The sequence below is a fragment of the Pyrus communis genome, chromosome 2, assembly GCF_963583255.1.
Source record: "Pyrus communis chromosome 2, drPyrComm1.1, whole genome shotgun sequence".
Classification (NCBI taxonomy): Eukaryota; Viridiplantae; Streptophyta; class Magnoliopsida; order Rosales; family Rosaceae; genus Pyrus; species Pyrus communis.
In genome coordinates this window covers 16,523,577-16,547,911 of record NC_084804.1, presented here as the reverse complement: position 1 = coordinate 16,547,911, position 24,335 = coordinate 16,523,577, and the positions used below count along the sequence as shown (strand labels likewise).

Sequence of the window (24,335 nt, the reverse complement as noted above, 5' to 3'; positions counted from 1 at the left end):
CAAACCCAAAAAAATAAAAAATAAAAATAAAAAAATTTGGAAAACCCAACAACCCCCCTACGGAAGAACAAGAAGGAGAAGGAGGAGGAGGAGGAGGAAGAAGAAGAAGAAGAGGAAAAAAAGGAGGAAGGAAAAAAAAAAAAAAAAAAAATTCCCCCCTGTCGGCACGGAAGAAGAAGAAGGGAGAAGGAGAAGGAGGAAGAAGAAGAAGAGGAAGAAAAGGAGGAGGAAGAAGAAGAAGAGGAAGAAAAAATAAAAATAAAAATTTGAAAACCCATCAACACCCCCTGCGGAAGAAGGAGAAGGAGAAGGAGAAGAAGAAGAAGAAGAGGAAAAAACAAGGAGGAGGGAATTTTTTTTTTTAAAAAAAAACCATCAACTCCCCTGCGGAAGAAGAAGAAGAAGAAAATGAAAAAAAGAAGGGAAAAAAAAAAAAAAATTTGAAAAAACATCAAATCCCAAATCCACCACTTTCATCCATTCTCCACATCCTCTTCCGTACCCATCCTCCACCTTCTCTGCTCACCCATTTTCTCGCCCACAGGATCTGGGGTTTTTTTTTTTTTTTTTTTTCCCTTCTTCAGGGTTGCAAGAGGGAGAAGAGTGTGGGTGTGGGGGGAAGACAAATTGGATTTTTTTTTTTTTAGGTTGGGATTTGCAGGTGGGGGAAGAAGATGAAGATGGCGAGAGGAGAGAGGAGGGAGGGACGAAATGAGGGTTTTTTTACTTCTGCTTTTTACTATTATTTTAATATTTAAAAAATGTTAAATAATTGTTTTTTAGTTTTTAAAATTTTTTTAATAGAAAGTAGGTCTCGAATCAAGCTACATTAGCACTTAACAGAAAAACTAACAGAAAAATTGACGGAGGTATGACATTGTCACAAATTCGTAAGATGCGGTATGACATTGTCAATTTTAAAAGATGAGGTATAAAACTGTCGTGACCCCAATAGTTGAGGTAATTTTTTGTACTTTACCCTTTTTTTTTTTTACTGCAATTACATATATAGTTGAGTTATCAAACTAGTGGGCAACCACGATTGTAGAGAACCATTCAACTAAATCTCCAATAAAACGTCACTCATTAACATCATTACGATCGTCAAATAATACATTCAGAAATGGTTACTAATGTTAGGCTTTATCCCTTGGGCTTATACACTATTTATAGCTTTTAGGGTCAAATTCCATTTGACCATGACGCTGGATTGAAATTGGTATATGAGGTTCTGAAAGAAAGTTAAATAAAGAAAGGAAAATTAATGAAAAAAACTTGAAAACTTTGAGTTTTAATGGTAAGGACAAAATAAAGGTAAAGTGAATAGTACCAGGATTGATTTTTTAGTGTAAAAATGTGATTTTTCGTTAAAGTGAACAGTATCGTGAGTTTTTCGTTAAAACTTCTAATAAAGAATGCATGGCAAAGTATGACATAAAGAAGAAGGTTTTGAAACAACGTAGCTTGACGTGGGTTTTATGCTTTTAATCAAAATGATTGGGATTCGCTTCACTGATTTTCGGCTTAAGAGGAAAGGCACTTTTGACGAACTAAAGAGGTCTCACATCCGACCAAACAATGAGCAACGTCATGAGCTTACTAACACACAAACAAAAACTCAAACTCAACAATACTTTGAATGGTAAAGTGAGAAAATTGTAGCAATGATCCCTAACTAAAAATTTATGAACATTGGTCCTTTAACTCATCAAAACGTGCATCTATGGTCATTTTCGTTAACTTCATCAGAATTCCATCAAAATGACTCATGTTGGAAGAACTATTACTACAATTGGGTTAAAGTTAATGGACAATTTCTCTAATTGAGTTAAAGTTGCGAGACCATTGCTACAATTACGTTCAATTGGTTTTCCATATTTGCCCTTTGATTCAGCCTCATGTGCGTGATACGTGACTTATTTTGATGAAAGTTCTAACGGAGTTGACAAAAAAGACCATAGTTGCACATTTTTATGAGTTAAGAGACCAATAGTTATAGATTTTTAGTTGAGGGACCATTACTACAATTTTCTCTTGTAAAGTGTCACAAATGTTGTCACTTAGTACTACAGTTTAGTAGTCTATTGTGAAGCTAAGCCCACCCCCTCTCCTTTAGTATAGATAATACCGTTTGTTTAAAAAAAAAAAAATCTCACAAATGTCCTTACTCCTTAATAACCCCTAAGGCCATCTCTAACTGAAAGAGGGCCAGCTGACTCGTTTTAGCCCTTTGACTCTTCAAGAAATTAATATTTTAATAAATAGTGCAGGGTCATATTTCTTATCATCTTCAACCGAGGGCCAAAGGGCCAAATATAGCTGTCACAAAAAACTATCTCCAAGTAAGGGCCATAAGGCCAAACATAATTTATTATTTAAATTTAAAAACTATAACAACTTAAATTTAAAAATTACAACAACTTAAATTTAAAAACTACAACTTATATTTAAAAACTAAAACTAAAACTTAAAAACTACAACTTAAAATTTAAAATCCATAATCAACATCATCTTCATCATCTGCCATTATAGAAGTATAGTCGGAGATAAACAACTACCGCTGGGTCATAATTTCCCTTTTTTTCGTAACAAAATAGGCCTTACTCATAATCTGAAGCGTCCCTTTGCATATTCCTATCATCCATTTGTTTGGGCCGTTCTTCATGCCTACGGTTCCTTTCTTCCGCGGCAAAGGCATGTTGCTCTGTCATTAATTGCAATGAGGCCGCCACTTCATGTTGAGCGGCATAATCATTATTTGCCTTGCCCTTTTCCTTCAACTTTCGGGTCTTGTTTCGTCCCATAGTCCTAGCCCCTAGGTATGGAACCTTCACCCAAAGATTGATTTTCTACCCTTGTTTTTTGAATGGCAGGAGATCCATCTTCATCCCCATCTACAACTTAGGATTGAGTTCCGAACACCGGCGTAGGACCTACTATATGTTGAGATGGATCTTCAAATAACACCCACCCTTTACAAATTTCCCAACAACCGTCAAACTGAAAGGATTTCGAGCTGCCCTCCATATACAATTTCTCCACTTGGCGTACCTAGAAAATATAATTACAAAAATTAAAGGAAATTAAATTTAATATAAATAAATATTTAAAATAAATTGTGAAAACACTTACTTCGTTGTAGTAATTGGCGTCGTTTTCATGTTTACTTGCGGCTGCTATTAGTGCTTGATACCATTTATTCAAACTTGGATGAATATATTTCTTCCATCTTGAAGAACAACTCTCGTGGTTTCGAGCATTTGGTGGAGTGGGGCCTTTGTAGAACTCATAATATTTTTGGACACACGAGTCCAAATACCTTCACTTGTTCGAGAAGTCCCACTCACACTATCTTCCAAAACCCATCTATAAGCCCTGCAAAGAGCTTCATCTTCTTTTTGGGTCCAAACCCTACCTTTCATTGCAGATGAGGCCATTTGAAAGTATTGAAAAAGTTGAAGGAAATATTATTGGACGGGGTAAGAAAATATGAGAATTGAAACGGTGAAAATGTATTTATAGGAAAAAATGAGAATTTTTTCAAAATTTAAAAAAAAATTTTGCCCAAAAAAAAAAAAAAAAAAAAAAATCCAATGATAAATGACGTCAACTAGCCGTTGTGTTTAAATTATAGCCCGACCTGGGGCTGAACGGTTGGCTTTTTGGCCCTTTTTTGTCTGTGGGGCCCATGAGCCATTTGGCTTGGCTCTTAATTAGAAACGATTTTTGGGCTATTTTCGGCTCCTTGATCCTCTGGACCTTTTAGTTGGAGATGACCTAATTTATTTGGTCAAGCAATATGAGTTAAATTAGTTAGCCAAAACATTATGTCTACATCTTTACAACTCGTGTTCGAATCTCCTAAGCATAGGTTGGATTAGTTAAGATTCAACATTTTATACTATAAAGAAAATAAAATGTTGAGTAATGTTATTCATAACATATTTTATACTACATTTTTATATCATCTTAGGTGGTATCTGATGTGGACAATCACATCATTTGAAAATTTTGTAAAACCCAAGGAAAGGAAGGTGAAAGACTCCTTATATACCACAATTATCATTTAATTAATTAATTTTTCTTAATTATTAGTTTATTAAATAATGAACTAAATTTAAAAATTTGATTAATTCAAATGATGTGATTGTCCACGTTAAATACCAGCTAAGGTGGTATGAAAATGTGATGAATAGAATTACTCTAAAATGTTTGTGTCCAAAATCCCCTCGGTCAATGCATTTATTCACTATATTATCCCCACCTATACAACTCAACCCCCTTCACCGCTTTCCTCCAACTCCCTCCTCCATCTCCGTCCCCTCTAATCCTCAATGGTGTCCGTACAATTCCGTACGCTTCTCATCGTCTCGGCGATACTGAGGGTGGTTTTAATCCTCTACGGAGAGTGGCAGGACGCCCACATGGAGGTGAGGTACACAGACATCGATTACATGGTATTCTCAGACGCAGCTTCTCTAATGATGTCTGGCAAATCCCCATTTGAAAGATCCACTTACAGATACTCTCCTCTCCTCGCCTTTCTGCTCATCCCCAATTCGATTCTCCATCGCTCTTGGGGCAAATTCATCTTCTCAGCTGCAGGTACTTTACTTTTTATATTTGGAAATATGCACAAATAGATCTGGTTACAAACTTTTTATCGAAAATATAATTGCGGATACTAAACAGACAATACCCGTATATAAATCATGGCTTTGATCTTGTAACCGGTTCCATTTGCAAGTATTTCTCGTTTTGTATTATTATTTGTTTGAGTGGAGGAATTCAAGTGGCATTGTTTTTGTGTTGTGCAAATTCTGTAGATTTGCTTGTGGGTTTGTTTATAAGGATGATACTGAAGCTTCGCGGGGTGCCAGAGAAATTGAGCATGATTTCTGTGATTGTTTGGTTCTTTAATCCGTTTACTTTTACGATTGGGACTCGAGGGAATTGTGAGCCAATTGTTTGCGCTTTGGTTCTTTGGGTCTTCATATGTCTTATGAACGGTGTAAGTTTCTTTCCTTGTCTAAAATTTATTTCCCTTTTGGCATTGAACTCATCAGAGAATAACTGCTGCTACTAAATTACTCAGTAATGAATTTTTCTCTGTATTGAGTGAGAGTTATCTGTTGCATTATTAATCGAACTAGCTATACGCTTCTATCTCTTGAGTTTTCTGTAATGACGTTTAATCTTCTCATGATTTGTTCTCTTTTGCGGCAACCGTGCTAGATACCAACAAGCATGGCAATGTATTTGTTGTTTTCCATTTTCGATATTAGAATTATGATGTTAATATTCCCAATGTTCCTCGGATTCAGAAAGGTCCTTTGCATTTTGTGAGCATGATCTCTTTACGAAAACCCAAGTTGGCATTGCATTCTGCTATAATTAGTGTTGGTCAAATTCTATTATTTTGAATGGTTGTTATGGCTTCTGCCCATAACTGTCTAACTCTCTGATATTTTTCTTCATGACAGGACGTGTGTTACAAGCTGCATTTTGGTATGGGCTTGTTGTCCACTTCAGAATCTACCCCATTATCTATGCACTACCAATCCTTGTGATTCTTGATCCGCATGTGTTTCAGCCTGGTCAGAAACCTAGACTTCAATATTGGAATCGTCGGCAAGAATCACCTCAAAGCAGTTCTGCTACAAGACTCGCTCAGCTTCTTTGCCCATGGTTTCTTTTGAAAAGTGCATTAACACGAGAAAGGATACTTTTCTCCTTTATATCTGCAGTCGTATTCTTCCTTTTCACTGGTTTATTCTATCATCTGTATGGGTGGGATTTCCTGTACGAGGCCCTGCTGTATCATCTTACCCGTACTGATCCAAGGCACAATTTTTCCATTTACTTTTATCACATCTACCTTCAGTACCACCGTAAACTTTCCATATTGGAGAAACTCGTCTCATTTTTGCCTCAGTTGATAGTTCAGGTTGTTCTTGTCTTGAGTTTCGCCAAAGACCTTCCATTCTGCTGCTTAGTTCAGACAGTGGCATTTGTGGCATTCAACAAGGTTTTTCTCTTCTAAAAATTGCTGGCTTAGTAAATTTTTTACTTATATGATTGACTTTTGATGTCGTTTAGTAAATTTTTTACTTATATGATTGACTTTTGATGTCGGATTCCTAGTGGTTATTCGCATTGAAAACCTCTGCTTCAATACTGTACTTTTTTTCGCTGGCGTGGAATACTGTACTTTCGGCCTTAGAAAATTTTGATTTCCCGACTGAATCTAAATTACTTCTGTCCATTGTTGACAGGTAATGACTGCACAATACTTTGTGTGGTTCTTTTGCCTCTTGCCGCTGGTTCTCGCTTGGAGCAACATGAAGCTTAAATGGAAAGGTGTATCATACATCGCATTGTGGGTAGGCGGTCAACTTCATTGGTTGTTGTGGGGTTATATGCTTGAGTTTAAGGGACAAAACGTCTTTCTTCAACTCTGGATGGCAAGCATCATATTCTTAGCTGCAAACACGTACGTTTTAGTTTCTCTCATCCGCGACCACAGATTTTCTCCAGTTTTCGCACCGTTGGAGAAAACCTCCAAGGACTCGAAGAAACTCAAGTGATAGAACATGCAGATTTGTTTTGAAGGTTTGTGTATAAGTTGACAATTTAGTTCTCAGTTTCTTCCCGCTTTATTTGGCGTTTAGATAAGCACATTTTGGCTGTATTTGGCGATTAGATAAGCACACAAGCAAAAGAGCCTGCACGATGCCGCGGGTTTTAAAACTTTGTTAAATGTGTGGGACTTGTAAAAATTTATTTACATCCATATAAAAATCTATTGACATCCTATGTTCTATAAAGAACAAATCATACATAAAAATTATCTTATTTACATCCATATAGTTATAATACACAAAAAAATATCTTGTTTTCTATATTCCAACTTTTCACGTTTTTGTTCGGTATTTCACTCCTCTTTCTTCTTTGCTGCTAAACAGATGTTTTTCTTGTACCACGCATAGGATTTTAAGAAACGGATCAAAACTAACATGCGATGAAGAACTTCTGTGTTTCAGTTGCTTATTGATAGGGTTACAATCTCAGCATGAGAAAAGCATTCCATGATCTGAAAACCCAAAAAAAAAAAAAAAAATTAATAATAATAAAAAAAAAAATTCAGAAACGAAAAAAGCATTCCACTTGAAATGTCTAGCAATTTCCCGAGTTTTTCCCGTGTAGGTGTGCACGTTGCTTTTCATGAGTCACTCCATAGCTAGAAGATCACTGTGGAGCTTTTTGATAGCATGAATAATGCCGAGCTACAGAAGATTAGATGCACAACTGACAAAGTAGTAAGGCCAATGTTCTTGGCAATTGCGAACTACATCATTACTTATGCAGCTTATTAGCATTTCCTTGATTGTATACTCTTTGACTGTCAAGGATTTCCGTGGCATTGATATAATAGCTCGACTACCCCATTGAGATACCGTAGGTGGTTGGAACATAGTTATGTACCTATGATTTGACAGAAGAGTTATTATAAGAAATGGCAGTTTACGTAGAGGTGAAATAGTGATCCAGTCATAACATGAATTGCTTCAATTAAGGAACCATACTTATTCAAAGGTTCTCCCATTCCTTGAAAAAACACACAAATCAGAGTATTCAACATTTCAACGGTTCCCGTGTTTCTTCCATATGCATACCATTCAATAATAACCACAAATGTGAGAATCTGGAAAAGGATCAAAGGATCAGGGTCACCTTGGGCACAGCTCCAATTTGAACTTTGTGATAGCATTGCAGAGGATTATCCCACTTCTCAATCCAAGCTTAACTCTTCCTCCATAGGATCCGCCAGCATATCTATAGCAGCAACAACAACAATCATCCTTCAGAGTCCTCCGGCTTACTCATTTTCCCTTGTTCCCAAAAAACCAGAGGAGCAGTAATCATGACATTTGATGAGTACATATATGAAAAATGTACTTCAAGATTGAAAGTTTCATCAAATAAATCACAAAAAAGCAGAAAATTAGAGAAACCCAAAATTATAAATTGCATAAAATTAGATCATCCATTTCAGTCATACGTAAATACACCATCACACATAACAAATTTGCCTATATGACGGTGATACACAATGTAATTGTTCAGATTCAAACCACACACAAAGCATTTGTAGCTCCCAAGTATACCTGTATCACATTATGATGCTTGCTTTTTGACCTTGCTCCTGGAGTCCTGACTAATGTGATCTCCTTAAGTGGTGCATGAGGGTAAAGAAATTGGTCACAACAGGTTTCACATACATCAGTTTTAAACCTAAAAGGCTTTGGATTTGTAGGCTTTGGTTTCCTGTACTTCTCCCCATGAGCATTGCTGGCAACAGATGTGGAGTTTTCTTTTTGAATCTTATCTGCTTGATTGACCTGCATCATTGTTCAAGCGTTAACAGGCATAAAAAACCGTAAGGGAGAAATGAACAAACATAAACACTATGAAGATACGTTATTCTCATATATTTTGTAGCCTTCTTCAAGGCCTGGAATTATACAACTATTTTTTCCACTAATAACTCTTATTTACATCTTTACTGGATTTGCATCACTTCTTTTATATTAATAAAATTAGAGGATTGCACATGCTTCTTTTTGGACGCCAAAACATTTTCTTTTTCAATTATTCTTGTTCCCTGTGGTTGAATGGGATTCTAAGCTTCAGATTTCGAAAACAGAGAGTTTCGAAAAACCTTAGAGTCAGCACCAATGAGCTTAAACAGAACAGATAAGAGCTAAAGAGATAGAGCTAAGCTACTTCGCCTCTTCCATAAGTCTACGTCTCCACCCAAGCCTAGACATCCCAACATTGCCCAAATAGGTGTCCCATCTTGACCTGCAAAATTTACACAGAATTGCAAAATTGGAAGAGGTTTAAGCATGAACAGATTGTAAAACGTAAAACACTATAGCAGCAAATTGGGTTGCAAGCGAGCACTAATCATCATGAATAAAAAGTGGGTACACAAAATTGGCAAGAGATAAACTCGTTTCCTGAAACGCAGCTATGAGTGACGGCGATCAATCTCTCCATTTTTTACACAATTAAACTTAAACCTGTGCATAGGAATCGTACTCAAATCAGGAATAGGCCCTTGTAAGTTGCAGTTTCTCAAACTCCTGAAAGAAACAACAAAAACACAAAGATATTCAATCTTGACATGATTCGTCGTGTTAAATATTAATAGCTACTTCTCGATTGTCATTCCAAACAACCAGCACCATCACCTAATGTGATATAACATCAGATAGAAACGGGAGATGTTCCTTGCACAGTGGTTGGAAATATGTGTTTCCCAACAAAAACTATGATTCCCTCTATTGTTGCTTCTATGTTTATAACTTTCCCTCTATCGTTCGGAATAGCTTCTCTGCACTTTTTCAGGATACGAATACAGTCGTCATCTCTCCAGTTGTGAAGAACCCACTAAATTCACAAAAAGATCATACTTTTCACATAACGCGTCTTGTCTATTAAGCAAGAATAGAGGCACCCCATTTTTTCTCGATGGTAATAAGCAAATCACGTGATGTGATAGTTGATATGTTTGTTAACTGACATCTTAATTATCTTAAGTCATAAGTTGTGATCCCTAGCTCTATTGAGGTTTCATTGGGGGATTAATATTAAACAAAACGACTGCTAGCTAGTAATTTTTAAGGCAATAATCTTCCTAAGTGTTTTAATTTTATTGGTTTCCATAAACTATAAATATACTAACCATGATAAGTGCAGCATCAGCCTTTGGAACACAAAAAAAAAAAAGTCACCTCCATCCGATCACACTCCTGAGCAACAGACACAACACGAGGAAGATCAAAATCGATGCCTCGAATCCACAGACAAGTCTCGACCAACAAGCGCAACGTAGTACCATCACCACCACCCACACCTACTATTGTCTCAAGCCCTTTGAACACCTCTAAACACCCTTTGAACACCTCTAAACATCTTTCAATCACTGCAGGCACAGCCACCCTTGCATCACAAGCCATTGCATCATTGATGAGCTTGCTGTGATCAGGATTGGCGGTGGCAAAGCTCCATACATCTTCTCGATGCACTGCCTCGAATGACGGATTGCTATTTCCTCGAAGTTGGGTACTTAGGCCGTGCCATGGTGCCAGCATTACCGGGCTACTCTTGAGCAAAATGATTGCAGCCACGCTATTTTCTCCGGATTTTAATAGCCGTTTGGACAAAGGTGTTTGTGCATAACCTTTGGGGCCTAATTCCGTTGGTTTTTCTTTGAATACTTTGAGGTGGACTAGTACCCTCATGACGCGGTAAAGGTGAGAAGGATCACAACTTAGAGCAGACGAGAGCTCCAAGAGTGTCATGGGGCTGCCATGGCTTTCAATTGCATCGGCTATCCCGAGTTCAATGGCGCATTTTACCACCACGATTTCAACAAATCCTATACATATTTCCACGCATCCACTTTCGCACGCTCTTCCTCTTCTTCTTCCCACCTTAAATCTCTTTTTGTATCTTTCGTTTTTCTCTGCGTGTGCATCTTGTTGTGCGAAAGCTCAACAAAATGTGTAAGATTGTGAGCGGAAACAAACAATGACAAGCGACAGATAAACAAACAATGAAATCAACGTATTGAACCAATGAGGTTACTTATGGGCATTTGTAATACAATGAAATACACTTATATGATATCACACTAGGTTACTAATTGAAACCTGAAACTATACTCCTATAAATGAGTTCATATGAATGGAGAATTATATACGAAGGATTGTGAGTCGCCCACATCATATCTCCATAAGTAAATCCCTCAAGTATACATGGAAGCAAATTGCTTTGTATAAGTTCTAAAAAGGTAATGTGTCATGAAGTGTAGGAAATCTTTGAAGGATTCAAATTGCTTGAAGTAAGTTGTGGAAGGGTAAATCATAAATTATGTACTCAATAACCAATGGATGGTATAAATTGCTTTAGTGAGTACTTTCATTATGATATTGTTGCAACATACTAAACCTCTTGCAAGAGTTGATAATATTAGATTGAGACTCTTGAAGAGTCTAGAAAGATTATAAAGTGTTGAAAGAGATATTGTCTTGAGCTGCAGATCGAACAATATGCCAACACGAATCTTATCCATGATGTTTATGATATTAAAGAACCATATGGATTGAAGATTATGAGTTGAATACTCAAATGATTAACCAATATTTAGACACTAAGACATATCATCTATCTTCGTGAGGGAAAAGATAAATTGATATTGGCCCAGAAGTACCATATCTTAGTAAAGGATATGCTTTATTGTATTTAACACAATATATTGGAATGAAATGAAGCTTATCTATTAATTTATATTCTTGGAACTAGAGTATTGCATCATTTCCTCATGTATTTATTGATTATGGAACTAGAAGTTTCTATGGGTTTCTATATCTAACAAGCTGGAATAAAAGTTTTCAGGCATATGGGAGGAAATTTTTATACATACGTTACTTGGCAGAACCCTAGAAGGAGGAGGCACTGGAGATTGATTATGTGACACCTTAGTACTTGGCGGAACTCCAGAAAGAAGAGGCACCGGAGGTTGATTATTTGGAGCCTCAATACTTGATAAAACTCCGGACAGCGAAGGCAATTGGTGCCCTTGGAATAAAGACACAAACCTCTGATGGTCACTTTGAATCCAACTTTTGAATTCCTGCAGCTGGTCAAGCTTAATTTTTTTTATGCTCGTTGAGTAATTATTACAAGCCTGTGCAACTCTCTATTCTCGTGCTTGAGCCCTTTGATCTCTTGTATAAGATTTGCCACCTCAGCCATTAATGATTCGACTTGGCGAGTTCGAGTAAGTAGACGTTGGTCCATGTTGGATATAGAGCTCACACACTGAACACTGAAAGCCAGGGGGTCTTGAACAAATCAGACTGTTTTGGAAGTATCCTGTTATATTTGGGAGCAAGAAAATTCCTAGTTACCACTGTAGCAGTTATGTCATTCTTCATCACAGAGTCCCCAACTATAAGAGGACCATTACTGGATAAGGATAGGGGCGATATATTGTCTTGAGGAGACATGTTTGCATTTTTTACAACATTCAAATTGAAATGACAGTCAGATGGGCAAGCCATTTTCAAAAATGATGAAAGAAAAAGAAGTTAGATAAATTGAAATCTTAGAAATGCAAAAAAAGGGAAATTTCTACAAGTTGCAACTTTTCGAGTGTGTATTTTGAACACAATTGATGCCTCTATAAAAGAAAAGGCAACAGGGCCACTTGGTCAAAAATCGAAGAGGCACTGCTGTTCGAATTTCAAAAGCCAGATTTTCCTGAAATCAGTCGGAACCTGAAATCAAACTTCCAGTTAGGAACCGACTGTCTAAAATCAGTTGGAACCTGAAATCAAACTTCCTGAAATCAGTCGGAACCTGAAATTAGTCGGAACCTGAAATCAAACTTCCAGTTAGGAACCTGAAATCAAACTTCCAATTAGCAAGACAAGGAGAAATAAAGCAATCAGTCGGAACCTGATATCAAACTTCCAGTTAGGAACCGACTGTTTGAGACCTTTCCCTGATTGCTAGCATTGCTCTCGAGAAGTCATCTTTAACTGTTGTTAGGTCTCAGATTTCCTCAGCAAATACCTCAGAATAGTTGATATGATGTTGGCTTTTTTACACTGAAGCTGTCAAGCATGGATGAGTCGCTGAGAAGTGATGTTTTGAAGGATCATTCAAAGATAAATGTTGCGCATCACTTTTGCTATGCAAGAGACTGAAGCAGAAGGATCAATGAAGAGCCCACAAACATTCAAATATTTCATTGACATGCATCGGCCTAAAGAATTTACATATGGCTATCTAAGGGGGAGTGTTATAAAAATATGTGGATGACCCACATGAATAGTGATTCCCTTGGCTATAAAATGAATGAGGGGAGAAGGAGGAGAGCACACCAAACCGGAAGGAAGAAACATGAAGGAAGAGAGAAAAGAAAGAAAGAAAAGAGAGAGAGAAAGAAGAGGGAAATAATAAGGAAAAAATAGTGAGAGTTATCTTTGTATTCTTATTATTCCAGATTATAAATGAAAGCACTATTGCTGCCCCGATGACGTACTTTAGTCACATTGATTGTAGAGGAACCTCGTAAATATTGTATCTTGTTTCATTTATTCCACTGCACACATACCGTCGATTTTACAACAATTAACTCATATTCGCCAAATATTGTCTCGTATATGCATGAAACGTGAAGAGCACACTACAAAAGTGTTATGCACAAAATAAATTTCTCTCTTGTATTTGAGCAAATTAATTAGAATCTACTATTGTTAATGATTAAAATAAAGAGAACTTTAACGAAAAACTTCCGATACTGTTTACTTTAACAAAAAACCATATTTTTACACTAAAAAGTCAATTTTGATATTATTCACTTTACCTTTTATTTTGTCTTTATCGTTAAAACTCAAAATTTTCAAACTATTTTTATTAGTTTTCTTTAAAATAAATTGTTCGAACTAAATATTGTATGAGCTCCTCCAAAGAGTTAACCATTTCAAAAATTCTCAAAGACATAAGGCTGAACCCAAGCCTAAAAGGAAGTCTGGAAATAATTTTCAACCAACAATAAACACACCACGTTTAGAACCTCATTGGCTACGTCATTGGCCCAAGCGCAAAGATGCATTCTAAACCGCCGTTGGCCCCATTTTACAGCGCATTTGCAACTCTGCATTCTTCACTTGACCGATATGGGACAAAGTTTTTCTCTTAAATATGTCTCAAGAATCTTAACAATCTAACACATCACACAATTATATATTATTGTCAAAACAATCCAGATACTACAAGACAGACGACAAAGCAACAGCACTAGAAAATTACTTTTGAAAAAAAAACCACCAATTGAGAATACCAATCGACATCCTTAAGTTTAATTGCTGTGTAAATTTATGGAAAAGCTTGAATCACTGATTGGACTGCATGAATAGGTGTGATTGTGTATCGGCTAAATCCAGCCTCTCCAAGAACATATCCCCATTCCTTCAAGGTCCTCTCTTTGCCTGTGTTTGTATGGGCCAGCATCACCATGTCTAGCATCAATCTCACATCTGCTAGCTTGTTGTCTTCTTTTCCATCTTCTTCGATCACAGCTTCTATGATTATAACTTTCCCTTTATCGTTCGGAATAGCTTCTTTGCACTTCTTCAGGATACGAATGCAGTCGTCGTCTCCCCAATCGTGAAGAACCCACTACAATTCACGAAAAGAGAATTGGATCATACCTTTTATCATAACATGTGTTGTAAATCAAGCAAGAATAGAGGGACCCTGTTAAAGATGCTCCACATGCAGTGCACTGTGCTTTACAGATTCCACTGTGCTTTACAGATTGGAATATGGTTCCCACGTTAAGGATGTATGATTATGCATAGTGGACAGCAAGGCCACTGCATGTGTATACTGACTGATGCATCATAGACAGCAAGGATGCCACTTCCAGTTGCTTTGTTTATTTGCATGCGTATGTAGTAAACTGTGTATAAAACTTTGCTGCAATTGCAGCAGATCATTCATTCAAATATAGATTGGATCCAAGTTTAATAGACCCCACTCTTTGTCTTCATAATAATGGCAGACTACATGATGCAATAGCTGATATATTTATTAATCCATCATCTTAATATATAATAAGTCATAAGTTGTGATCCCTAGCTCTATTGTGGTTTCATTCGGGATTTATATTGAAGAAGATGACTACTAGCAGGTAATTTTAAAGGATATAATCTTCCTAAGTTGTTTGTTTTAAAGTTTTTAAGCCAAAATGGTTTGTCCACGAGATTGGCATAACTCATTACTTTGATCATTCAAATTTGAAATCAATAGAAGTTGTCCTTGAGTTTGTTCACCATCAATCGTTTTAATCATTTCTTATAAAATCTATGTTAAATAAGGAGAAAATGACAAAAGTACCCTCACCTTAATAAATAAAGGGCCAAAATAATTTGACAAAAGTTGAGGGTATTTTGTCATTTTAGTCCTTATTTAACTGAGATTTTTCACATAAGAATCAAAATGATTGACGATGGACAATCTCAGAGACCACTTCTATCGATTTTTAATATGAGGGACCAAAGTAACGAGTTATATTAATTTTAGAAACCATTTTGGATTAAAAAAAATCCATTAGTTTTATTGATTTCCTTATACAATAAATATACTGACCATGATAATTGCAGCATCAGCCTTTGGAACACAACAGAAAAAGTCACCTCCGACATTCTCAATCCGATCATACTCCTGAGCAACAGACACAACATGAGGAAGATCAAAGTTGATGCCTCGAATCCACGGACAAGTCTCGACCAATAAGCGCAACGTAGTCCCATCACCACCACCCACATCTACTATTGTCTCGAGCCCTTTGAACACCTCTAAACATCTTTCAATCACTGCAGGCACAGCCACCCTTGCATCACAAGCCATTGCATCATTGATGAGCTTGCTGTGATCAGGATTGGCGGCGGCAAAGCTCCATACATCTTCTCCATGCACTGCCTCAAATGACGGATTGCTATTTCCTTGAAGTCGGGCACTTAGGCCGTGCCATGGTGCCAGCATGACCGGGCTACTCTCGAGCAAAATGAGCGCAGCCATGCTATTTTCTCCGGATTTTAATAGCCGTTTGGACAAAGGTGTTTGTGCATAACCTTTGGGACCTAATTCCGTTGGTTTTTCTTTGAATATTTTGAGGTGGACTAGTACCCTCATGACGCGGTAAAGGTGAGAAGGATCACAACTTAGAGCAGACGAGAGTTCTAAGAGTGTCATGGGGCTGCCATGGCTTTCAATTGCAACGGCTATCCCAAGTTCAATGGCGCATTTTACCACCGCGATTTCAACAAACCCGAACACATATTTCCACACATCCACTTTCGCACGCTCTTCTTCTTCTTCCGAAGTTAACTCTCTTTTTGTATCTTCCGTTTCTCTCTGCGTGTCCATCTTGTTGTGCAAAAGCACAACAAAATGTGCAAGATCGTGAGTGGAAACAAACAATGACAAGCAAGAGATAAGCAAACAATGAAACCAAGTAACAAGTACTCAAAGATTTATGCTAGTTGAAATTTTGTAAACTGCAGGTTTAATATGAATAATTAGTAATCCGCTATGATTAAAGAGGAGCATATGGATATAGTGTTTGAACACTCAACATTTAGGATGCACAAGTGAAAGATGGAAAAATATGAGACTCAACCGCAAAAGAGTGGATGTAAATAGCTAGTGTGTTTTTCTCGGGATTTCTAGCATCTACAAATATATGTTGAAAGCTTGGGATTTCTCACACACATGTGTGTGTATATATACACACAATGGCCTTTATGGGGAGGGATACCATTTTTTTTCCTTTCAAAAAATAGGGATTAGTTATGGGACCTACTCGGCTATTCCATGTCGAACTTCAACAACCCAAACCGTCTATTTTTTCAAGTCCCAATTTATAGATCATCTATGCAAAATTTAATGTAGTTTGAAACCATTTGCCCATTTAATTGTTATGATGAAATTTCAATGTTTCTTAGAATATTGTGTTCCTCAATTTTTTTGAACTCAACAAAATGACTCAATTATTTCCGATTTGCCTAATATTTTGTAAGAATGATCTTACACCTTGAAAAATAGATGGTTCAGATTATTGAAGTTCGATGTCGTGTGAGCCCAAAACAATCCCCATTTAAAACAAAAGGATGTGGAGTCATTCCCTTAAAGGCTTTGTGTGTCTATATATAACATCCAAAGGTTTTAGGCTGAATTGAATTTTTGCAAAAAGTTTTACACTCCTTTTTAACCATTAGATTTTATAACATCCAAAGGTCTTGATTAAATGTGATGAGAATGTTTTTACACATTAAATGACATGAATTATAACTAATTAAAAATAAGAAGGCTTATTTTATTAACCCACAAATTGTTGAATAAACCCCACATACTTAATCCACCCCACATTTGCTTTTTCACTTATAAATTATCTTAATACACCCCACATACTTCCCCATAATACCTTCACACCCCACATTCTCAATATATACCTTTTATTTTCTACATACCCATATTTTTTATACACCCCACATTTCTCAAATCTTACAACACTCATTTTTAATTTTCAAGAACTAAATCCAAACATTTGTTTGTCGAATGATTTCAAATTATATGAACGTTTAGTTTGCCGAATGATTTCAAAATGAATGATTTGAAAAATGTTTAGATTCATTTGAACTTTTTCAATATAATAATAGTAATTTCAAAGCTACCATGCTGTTTCCATTTTCTTGTGCATATTTTGGTCGAACAAATTCGAATTGCAAGAAAACATCTTAGTATACTGCAAGAAAGCACCATTAAAAATCACCATTGCCGAGTTGAAAATCACCATTAAAAAAAAGTCTTGTTGTTTAAGTTGTACTCTTGCCTGGCAATCAATATATTTTAGTTCAGCTTCTAAAACATAACTTAGTCAAAATCTAGACATATCGTTTTGGTGGTGGCTATATTATTTAGACTTGGTAATAGCTTAAATTGTTCCACACGATCTTGGTAGTGGCGTAAAGGTGTCGAGAGTTATTTACTGCAAGAATATGCCAATTTTTTGCAATCGGTGGCATGGGATGTCCTGGTGCCAAACGTAGCTATACAAAACAAAAGGAGTCAATTAGCTTTCAAAAACAATGTTCCATGTTGCAAAAAAAAGTAAGTCATCTCTTAGTACTTGTATAAAGTGATTGTCATTGACTAAACCAATAACAATCTCAGGAAGATTTGTGGACTCATCATCTCCTAATACATATAAAGGTAGGAATGAGAGGCATTGCAAACGGGATAAAAAAATCACCACTGCACAATAATGAAGTTTCATTGGTTAGGGTTTTGTTCAATAATGGAGGGTGGGAGGAGTTTTGATAGTTGAAGAAGAGAAATAATACGCTAAAAGTGATTTGGGTGTATTTAGAAATTTTTTATTTTTTTAATACCTAATAAGGTCAAAATTGTCATTGCATAGTAGGGTAAATAAGTCATTTAATATTAAATTTTATTGTGAGGTGCATTCAACATTTTATGGGATGCTAATATCAAAAGCCAATAAGAATGTTAAATGAATATCAAATAATTAAAATAATAAAACAAGTAAAAATATCATCTAACTTAAGGCACTGGCCAAGAATGAGGTGAAGAAAAAATTTCAACACCTTCATTAAATGTCGTTCTCATTCGATTGATACATAAATTCAAAAACATATTAAGGTATTAGCTTGATCTCTTGAATTATTTGGTAGGTAAACAAAACGAAATGCTAGACCCTAAATCTTCACTCTTGTATATTTTGATAAACCTAACAAAAGGTGATAAACCTAACAAAAGGTCCACGTCAGCACCACCAATTCAATCACAACCTTCCCGCTGCAATCTGCAACCGAAGGAATAATCCCAACATGCACAACTCTCTCAACTATCTGCTGTACAACCTGGACAACAGAAGGAATAATCCCAGCCAGACAATCACATGGCTTCTGCCACCTTTAATGTTTTTTATATGCTACCTTTATTGTTGTTTATTGCATGCGTGTATATGCAAACTGTATATAAACCATGCTGCCATTGCAGCATTGGTAAGTGAAAAATATATCAGACAAAGCAATATTCTTTATATTTGGGGTGATAAATTAGGTTGTAGAAAAATCCCAATTCATTACGTGAAGAAACATGTGTTAAATATTGTAGATTATATATACACATTATACGCATACTCATACGCACACATTACACACTATATGTTTGTGAATTGGGGTAGCTTTGGTTCATTGCATGGAGAAAATGTGTCAAATATTGTAGATTATCTGTCACATTCAATGGGATCTCTGCAAGATTCAACCACCCTAGATATACAATGGCAAAAGGATCATGGAGAAGATGTGTCAAATATTGTAGATTATCTGTCACATTCAATGGGATCTCTGCAAGATTCAACCACCCTAGATATACAATGGCAGACATCCTTTTGCCCTTTGGTTGCAAGGATTTTGTCTTAATATCAAACAGGCTGGCAAATGTGCAAACCCGATTGCCCGGGGTTGATAGAAAAATCCGAATTCGGAAAGCGAGCCAAAATTAAAAATAAAATAATTAAAGAGAAGCTGAAAGTGAAGATAAATTCCTTTTATAGAAATAAATTATAATTCTTTAAAAAGTGAAAATAAATAAATAATTAAACTTCTAGTATTACATTTGATCCGATCTTTTCTCATCTATCATTTTGATTGTCTAGTTTGTAAACATGCATAACAATAGAGGGGTAAGCTTTTAGTAGCTCAGTAAGAACATAACTTTATCACAATAAATTGACAATACTAAATTAAGTATCACGATATCATGACATCACGACATCATACAATCAGGTATCAAATCATCAACGATAATAATGCATGAATACAATGCAAAGCACCTTAACTATACTCGTTAATCTGTAAACCAAACACCCATAGCTCGGAGGTCCCATTATGTACTTATACCCTTGATCCCAAGTGACAAATTATACGAACTAACCCCGTAACTCAATCATCTAAATTTCTCTTTTGTTAGTCGTCTTGCCTAAACTCTTTATTGTTATTCCTGAATTACTCTAAAAAAAGGGTGCATTTATGGACTCGCTTGAGATCTGGCAAATGTTGAAATTTTAAGTGGTATTTCAAAACACAAATTCTCATCTTACACTACCATTGTTGTTAATATTTGTTTTAATTCAAAATTACGTTTGATTCTTTAAATTAATTTCCTTTTGGTTGGTATTAATTCATTTATAATCTTTCGTTGACCGTACCTTTAGAAATAACTTTCCAGGTGTTGAATTCTTATGCTACACATTCAAAGCATTTGACATCAAATCTTTTATATGTTTGTTTTGATTCCAATCTTACTTAATTGGACCGTTAGGACATGGCATTAGAATTGGTTTTTACTTACTATTATTTTCAAGTTAGATGAGAACAAAATCCTTCAGTTTCATGAGTCTGGTTTTAACGTATTGTTAACAATCACATTTGAATGCATAACGTTGCAATCATTTGATTTAATTTGTTTTCATTGCCATGAATGTACACAGGTTTTTGGGGCTCTGCCTTTACTATATATGGGTAGTCGTGAGTCTTTTTTGGGATCATATATACAAGATCATCATCTGTATTCCCTAATCGAATCCCTCATTTTTCCAAGTGTGGCTATATCATTCAATTGTTTTGTACTAATGGAAAAATTGAGTTATTCATCCGATTCAAGTATGATGAGTGTACACTTGCAATGATCATAGGTTGTTGTATCTTGAAGGATAGGACGCCATAACTTGTTCCACCGAGACATTGTCTTCGCAGGGCGAAATCTACTTTAGGGACAATAAACTAACAGGCCTCAGCCTAAAATCTTGTTCTAATTAACTATCGACGAAGAAAGATTTCTACATTACAAAAGACAAGTATTTTGTTGTTATTAGATTAGTTTTATCTATTTTGTTATTTTGATGTGAAATGATATTTACTAATATATTTATTTTATATTATTTATTGTAAAAGAAGTAGCATTCGGCTCGCCTATATTTCCAACCATCTTAAGAGTAGATTTGGAAGCTACTTCTATATCGCTTGATCTCCGCACAACTATTATCTATGTCGGCAGGGAGGGGTAATGGTGATCTTGCTTGTCATTTCCTTCCTCTCTTTCCCAGATGATGGGCTCATGGATGCACACCACGATGGAATAGTGGCGATTATTTTTTTTTTTTAATTTTTTAATTTTTCACCCCCTCCCCCCTAAATCCAAAGTATTTATCTTTCTTACCGTAACCACTAACATACATAACCAGTTGTCTGTTCCGAGTACAAGGTAGGATGTTGTTTTATAAATTTACGTTGCAGAGCATATTGTCTTAATGATTTGATTATGATCATATTGGTTTCAACATATTTATTTTGATTTATACATTTTTTTTGAAATAATAGTTGTCAATATTATTATGGTTGGTGTTCTGCCGCTGCATATTTGGTTTGGGATATCTTGTAGTATATATATACACATATATCATCGACTTGTGTGTATTTCAATGCTTCACTTGTCATGTTAATATCATTTCTAATGATTTCTTTTAATTCTTAATTTCAGTTTTATTTAACCAAAACTGATGCATTGAAAGGATTTATAATGTTAGCGTATGATTGCGCAATAATTTTCCGTGAATTCCCACTATTTGGCCAACGTTTTTTGTGATTAGCCCTATATATATTATTTTTTTTTTAGGGTAAATTACATAAAATTACTTCAATTATGGGTCGAACGACATTTTCATACCTCATCTTTTAAAAATGACAATGTCATACCTCAACTTAAGAATTTGTGACAATGTCAGACATCTGTTAGTTTTTCTGTTAATTTCTCTGTTAAGTGCTGACGTGGCTAGAGACGGAGCTCACTCACTAATCCAATTGAATTAAAAAATAATTAAATATATTTTTAATAATTAAATATTATAAAATTAAAAATAAAATTATTTTTTATATAAAATTGTGGGATCCACTCTCTCCCCTCTCTCTCACCTTTCTCCTCTTTCGCCTTTCTCTATTCTCTCTCTCTTTGGACACTTGCATCCCCAAAACCCAGAAACCTTTCCCACCCTTACCACCCGTCCCCCCAACCTTCCTCCACCACCCTTTCTCTCTCATCTCTCTATCGCCTCTCTCTCTTCTCTCTTTCTCTGGACACCTGCATCCCCAAAACCCAGAAACCCTTCCTACCCTTCCCACCCGTACCCCCCAACCTTCCTTCACCACTCCACCGCCACCCTCTCCTCCTCCATCTCCACCTCCTTCCCAAGGTTCGACTAAACAAAAATTGAAAACGAAATTCGATAGATGAGAAAACAGAGAAACCAATCAAACCCACAACACAATGATACAATTCAATTCAAAGAATCTAACTTTCCCAATTTTCCCACACTTTCTCAGCACCCAAACAGAAAACAAGAAACAAAACCCAGAATCATCGCCGCGAAACGCCCGATTCAGCTTCGCCAATTTGTAAATCTTCGACGGGTCCAAATACCCCAAAATCATCACCGCATAGCTCTCCAGCAAATGCCGAGACCGGATTTTGATGGCAAAGATTTTGGTGCATACAAACCTGTTTTTTGGGCTTGTTGCATGGATGCTCCTGTGACACCTCCCGACCACCTCTTTGCCGGGGATAGCTCTTTTCCCACGTCGGGTGGGGAAAGGTGGACGAGTGGGGAAGGTTGGGGGGATGGGTGAGGAAGGTTGGGGTTTTCTGTTTGAAAATGGGGAATTAGGGTTAGGGCTTGGGTTTGAAATGGATGGGAAGAGGTAGGGGAATGGAAGAGGTGGGGGGTGGGGGTGGGTTGGGGAAGGTTTAGGGGACAGGGAAGAGTTTGGTGGCTGTCGAAGAGAAGAAGAAGGTTGGTGCGGGTGGAGGAAAGGGGAGGCCCGCACCCCTAGGCCATTAAATTTTTTTTTTTATTCTTAATTTTTTAATTTTTTTAATATTTAATTATTTATTAATCCAGTTGGATTAGGGAGTGGACCTCATCTCTAGCCACGTCAACATTTAACAGAGAAATTAACAGAAAAACTGACGAAGGTCTAACATTGTCACAAATTCGTAAGATGAGGTATGGCATTGTTAATTTTAAAAGATAAGGTATGAAAGTGTCGTGACACCAATAGTTGAGGTAATTTTTTGTCATTTACCCTATATTTTATATTTTCATAATAAGGATATACTTTAGGGAAATGTTATTGACACTCCAAAAATCTCATTCTAAACTTCTCACAACTGTATTTTTCTTTCCTAATATAGAAAGTTTGGAGTGTAGAATGAGATTTTTGGAGTGCAGAATGAGATTTTTGGAGTGCTAATAACAATTCCCATACTTTAAATGATGGGATTCTTCTCACACACACATATATATATATATATATTATATTATATTTATGGGTGATTTTGTATAAAATCAATTAAAAGTTATGATATTAATAATAGGTCAATCAAATTTATTGGAATTATAAATAGGTCAATGAGATTTTAAGATACGTAAAACACCAAACCTTTCCATCTCCTTCATTGTAAATCGTGCCTCCCACCACCTTCAGTGATTGTGCATTCAAATTCATATAGGTTTGTGGATTCAGACACTTCGTTATAGTGTCTGTTTCCTATTCTGTGATAGTGTATTCATATTCAAATACGTTTATGGATTCAGACACTGCATTGCAGTGTCTATTTTCGGTTCTGTGGATTCATACACTTCATTGTAGTGTCTGTTTCCTCTTCTGTGATTGTGCATTGAGATTCAAATAGGTTTGTGGATTCAAACTTTCTTGTTCTATGAATTCAGACACTTTGTTGCAGTGTCTATTTCCTGTTCTGTGATTGTGCATTGAGATTCAAATATAGGTTTGTGGATTTAGACACTGCAACGCAGTGTCAGTTTTCGGTTTTGTGGATTCAGACACTTTGTTGCAGTGTATGTTTCCTGTTTTGTGATTGTGCATTGAGATTCAAATAGGTTTGTGGATTTAGACACTGCAACGCATTGTTTGTTTCTTGTTCTGTGAATTCATATTGAAAACCAACGAAGAAGAAGACCGAAATCGCAAGGGAGGTGGACGAAAAACTTCAAATGGCCATAACGGCTTCATTTCTCAACCAAATTCAAAGATTCAAAAGCCAAAATAAAGCTCGAGAGGTAAGGAATATAAATACACCTAATTGAGGTCGAGCCATGTCCAGAGTTAACCGAAAAATACCTGCAACATCGCTGGTCCTTTGCCAGAAACTGGGGGAAATTTCTTCGAGTTGATTTTCGTTTAACCTTCACCAAATCAAATGGATTTTCATATTCAAACTCTGGCATAAGATCCGAACCATAAAAAGGAAGAAGTTCTTGAGTTCCCAACCCTCACCTAGTTGGAAAATCACAAAACCTCGCCAGAAAATATGGAGGTAGAAGTCTGAGTTCGAGTTCGTAACTTGGGGTCTCGGTTTTAGTACTGGGATATTGGTGGACTTTGTTGAGGTCGAGGAGGCCATGTTGCATTCATAGAGAGAAAGAGAGAAGGATAAAAGAGTCAAATTTTAAATACATATAATGACTTAAAGTACATGTAGCACTCATCATTGACCTATGTCTAATTAATAAAAATATGTCATTGATTAAGTTCAAAACAAAAACATGTCATTGACCTATGACTAATGGTTTTTATTTATTTTTTATT

At 36.2% G+C, this 24,335-nt stretch overlaps 2 protein-coding genes and 2 pseudogenes across 2 annotated transcripts; 1 reads left to right on the top strand and 3 right to left on the bottom strand.

Moving 5' to 3' along the window:
• Positions 1-4,292: 4,292 nt before the first annotated feature.
• LOC137726341 (GPI mannosyltransferase 1-like) lies at positions 4,293-6,805 on the top strand. The gene is made up of 4 exons (XM_068465256.1): positions 4,293-4,605; positions 4,827-5,009; positions 5,484-6,028; positions 6,276-6,805. The coding sequence occupies exons 1-4, from the start codon at positions 4,335-4,337 to the stop codon at positions 6,585-6,587; spliced, it is 1,311 nt and encodes a 436-aa protein (XP_068321357.1). The 5' UTR covers positions 4,293-4,334; the 3' UTR covers positions 6,588-6,805.
• A 2,296-nt stretch (positions 6,806-9,101) lies between these two features.
• LOC137724868 (acetylserotonin O-methyltransferase-like) lies at positions 9,102-10,546 on the bottom strand (annotated as a pseudogene).
• A 3,004-nt stretch (positions 10,547-13,550) lies between these two features.
• Positions 13,551-13,689, bottom strand: LOC137727165 (U4 spliceosomal RNA; annotated as a pseudogene).
• A 267-nt stretch (positions 13,690-13,956) lies between these two features.
• On the bottom strand, positions 13,957-16,011 carry LOC137722601 (acetylserotonin O-methyltransferase-like). The gene is made up of 2 exons (XM_068461646.1): positions 15,232-16,011; positions 13,957-14,259 (listed from the first exon to the last, which is right to left on the bottom strand). The coding sequence occupies exons 1-2, from the start codon at positions 16,009-16,011 to the stop codon at positions 13,957-13,959; spliced, it is 1,083 nt and encodes a 360-aa protein (XP_068317747.1).
• Between the last annotated feature and the right edge of the window lie 8,324 nt (positions 16,012-24,335).

Coding starts and splice junctions, on each gene's coding strand:
- LOC137722601 (XM_068461646.1), bottom strand. CDS start 16,011: ATGGACACGCAGAGAGAAACGGAAGATACAAAAAGAGAGTTAACTTCG. Junction 14,260..15,231: donor CTGATGCTGCAATTATCATG/GTCAGTATATTT, acceptor CGTGAATTGTAG/TGGGTTCTTCACGATTGGGG.
- LOC137726341 (XM_068465256.1), top strand. CDS start 4,335: ATGGTGTCCGTACAATTCCGTACGCTTCTCATCGTCTCGGCGATACTG. Junction 4,606..4,826: donor ATTCATCTTCTCAGCTGCAG/GTACTTTACTTT, acceptor CAAATTCTGTAG/ATTTGCTTGTGGGTTTGTTT. Junction 6,029..6,275: donor CATTTGTGGCATTCAACAAG/GTTTTTCTCTTC, acceptor CATTGTTGACAG/GTAATGACTGCACAATACTT.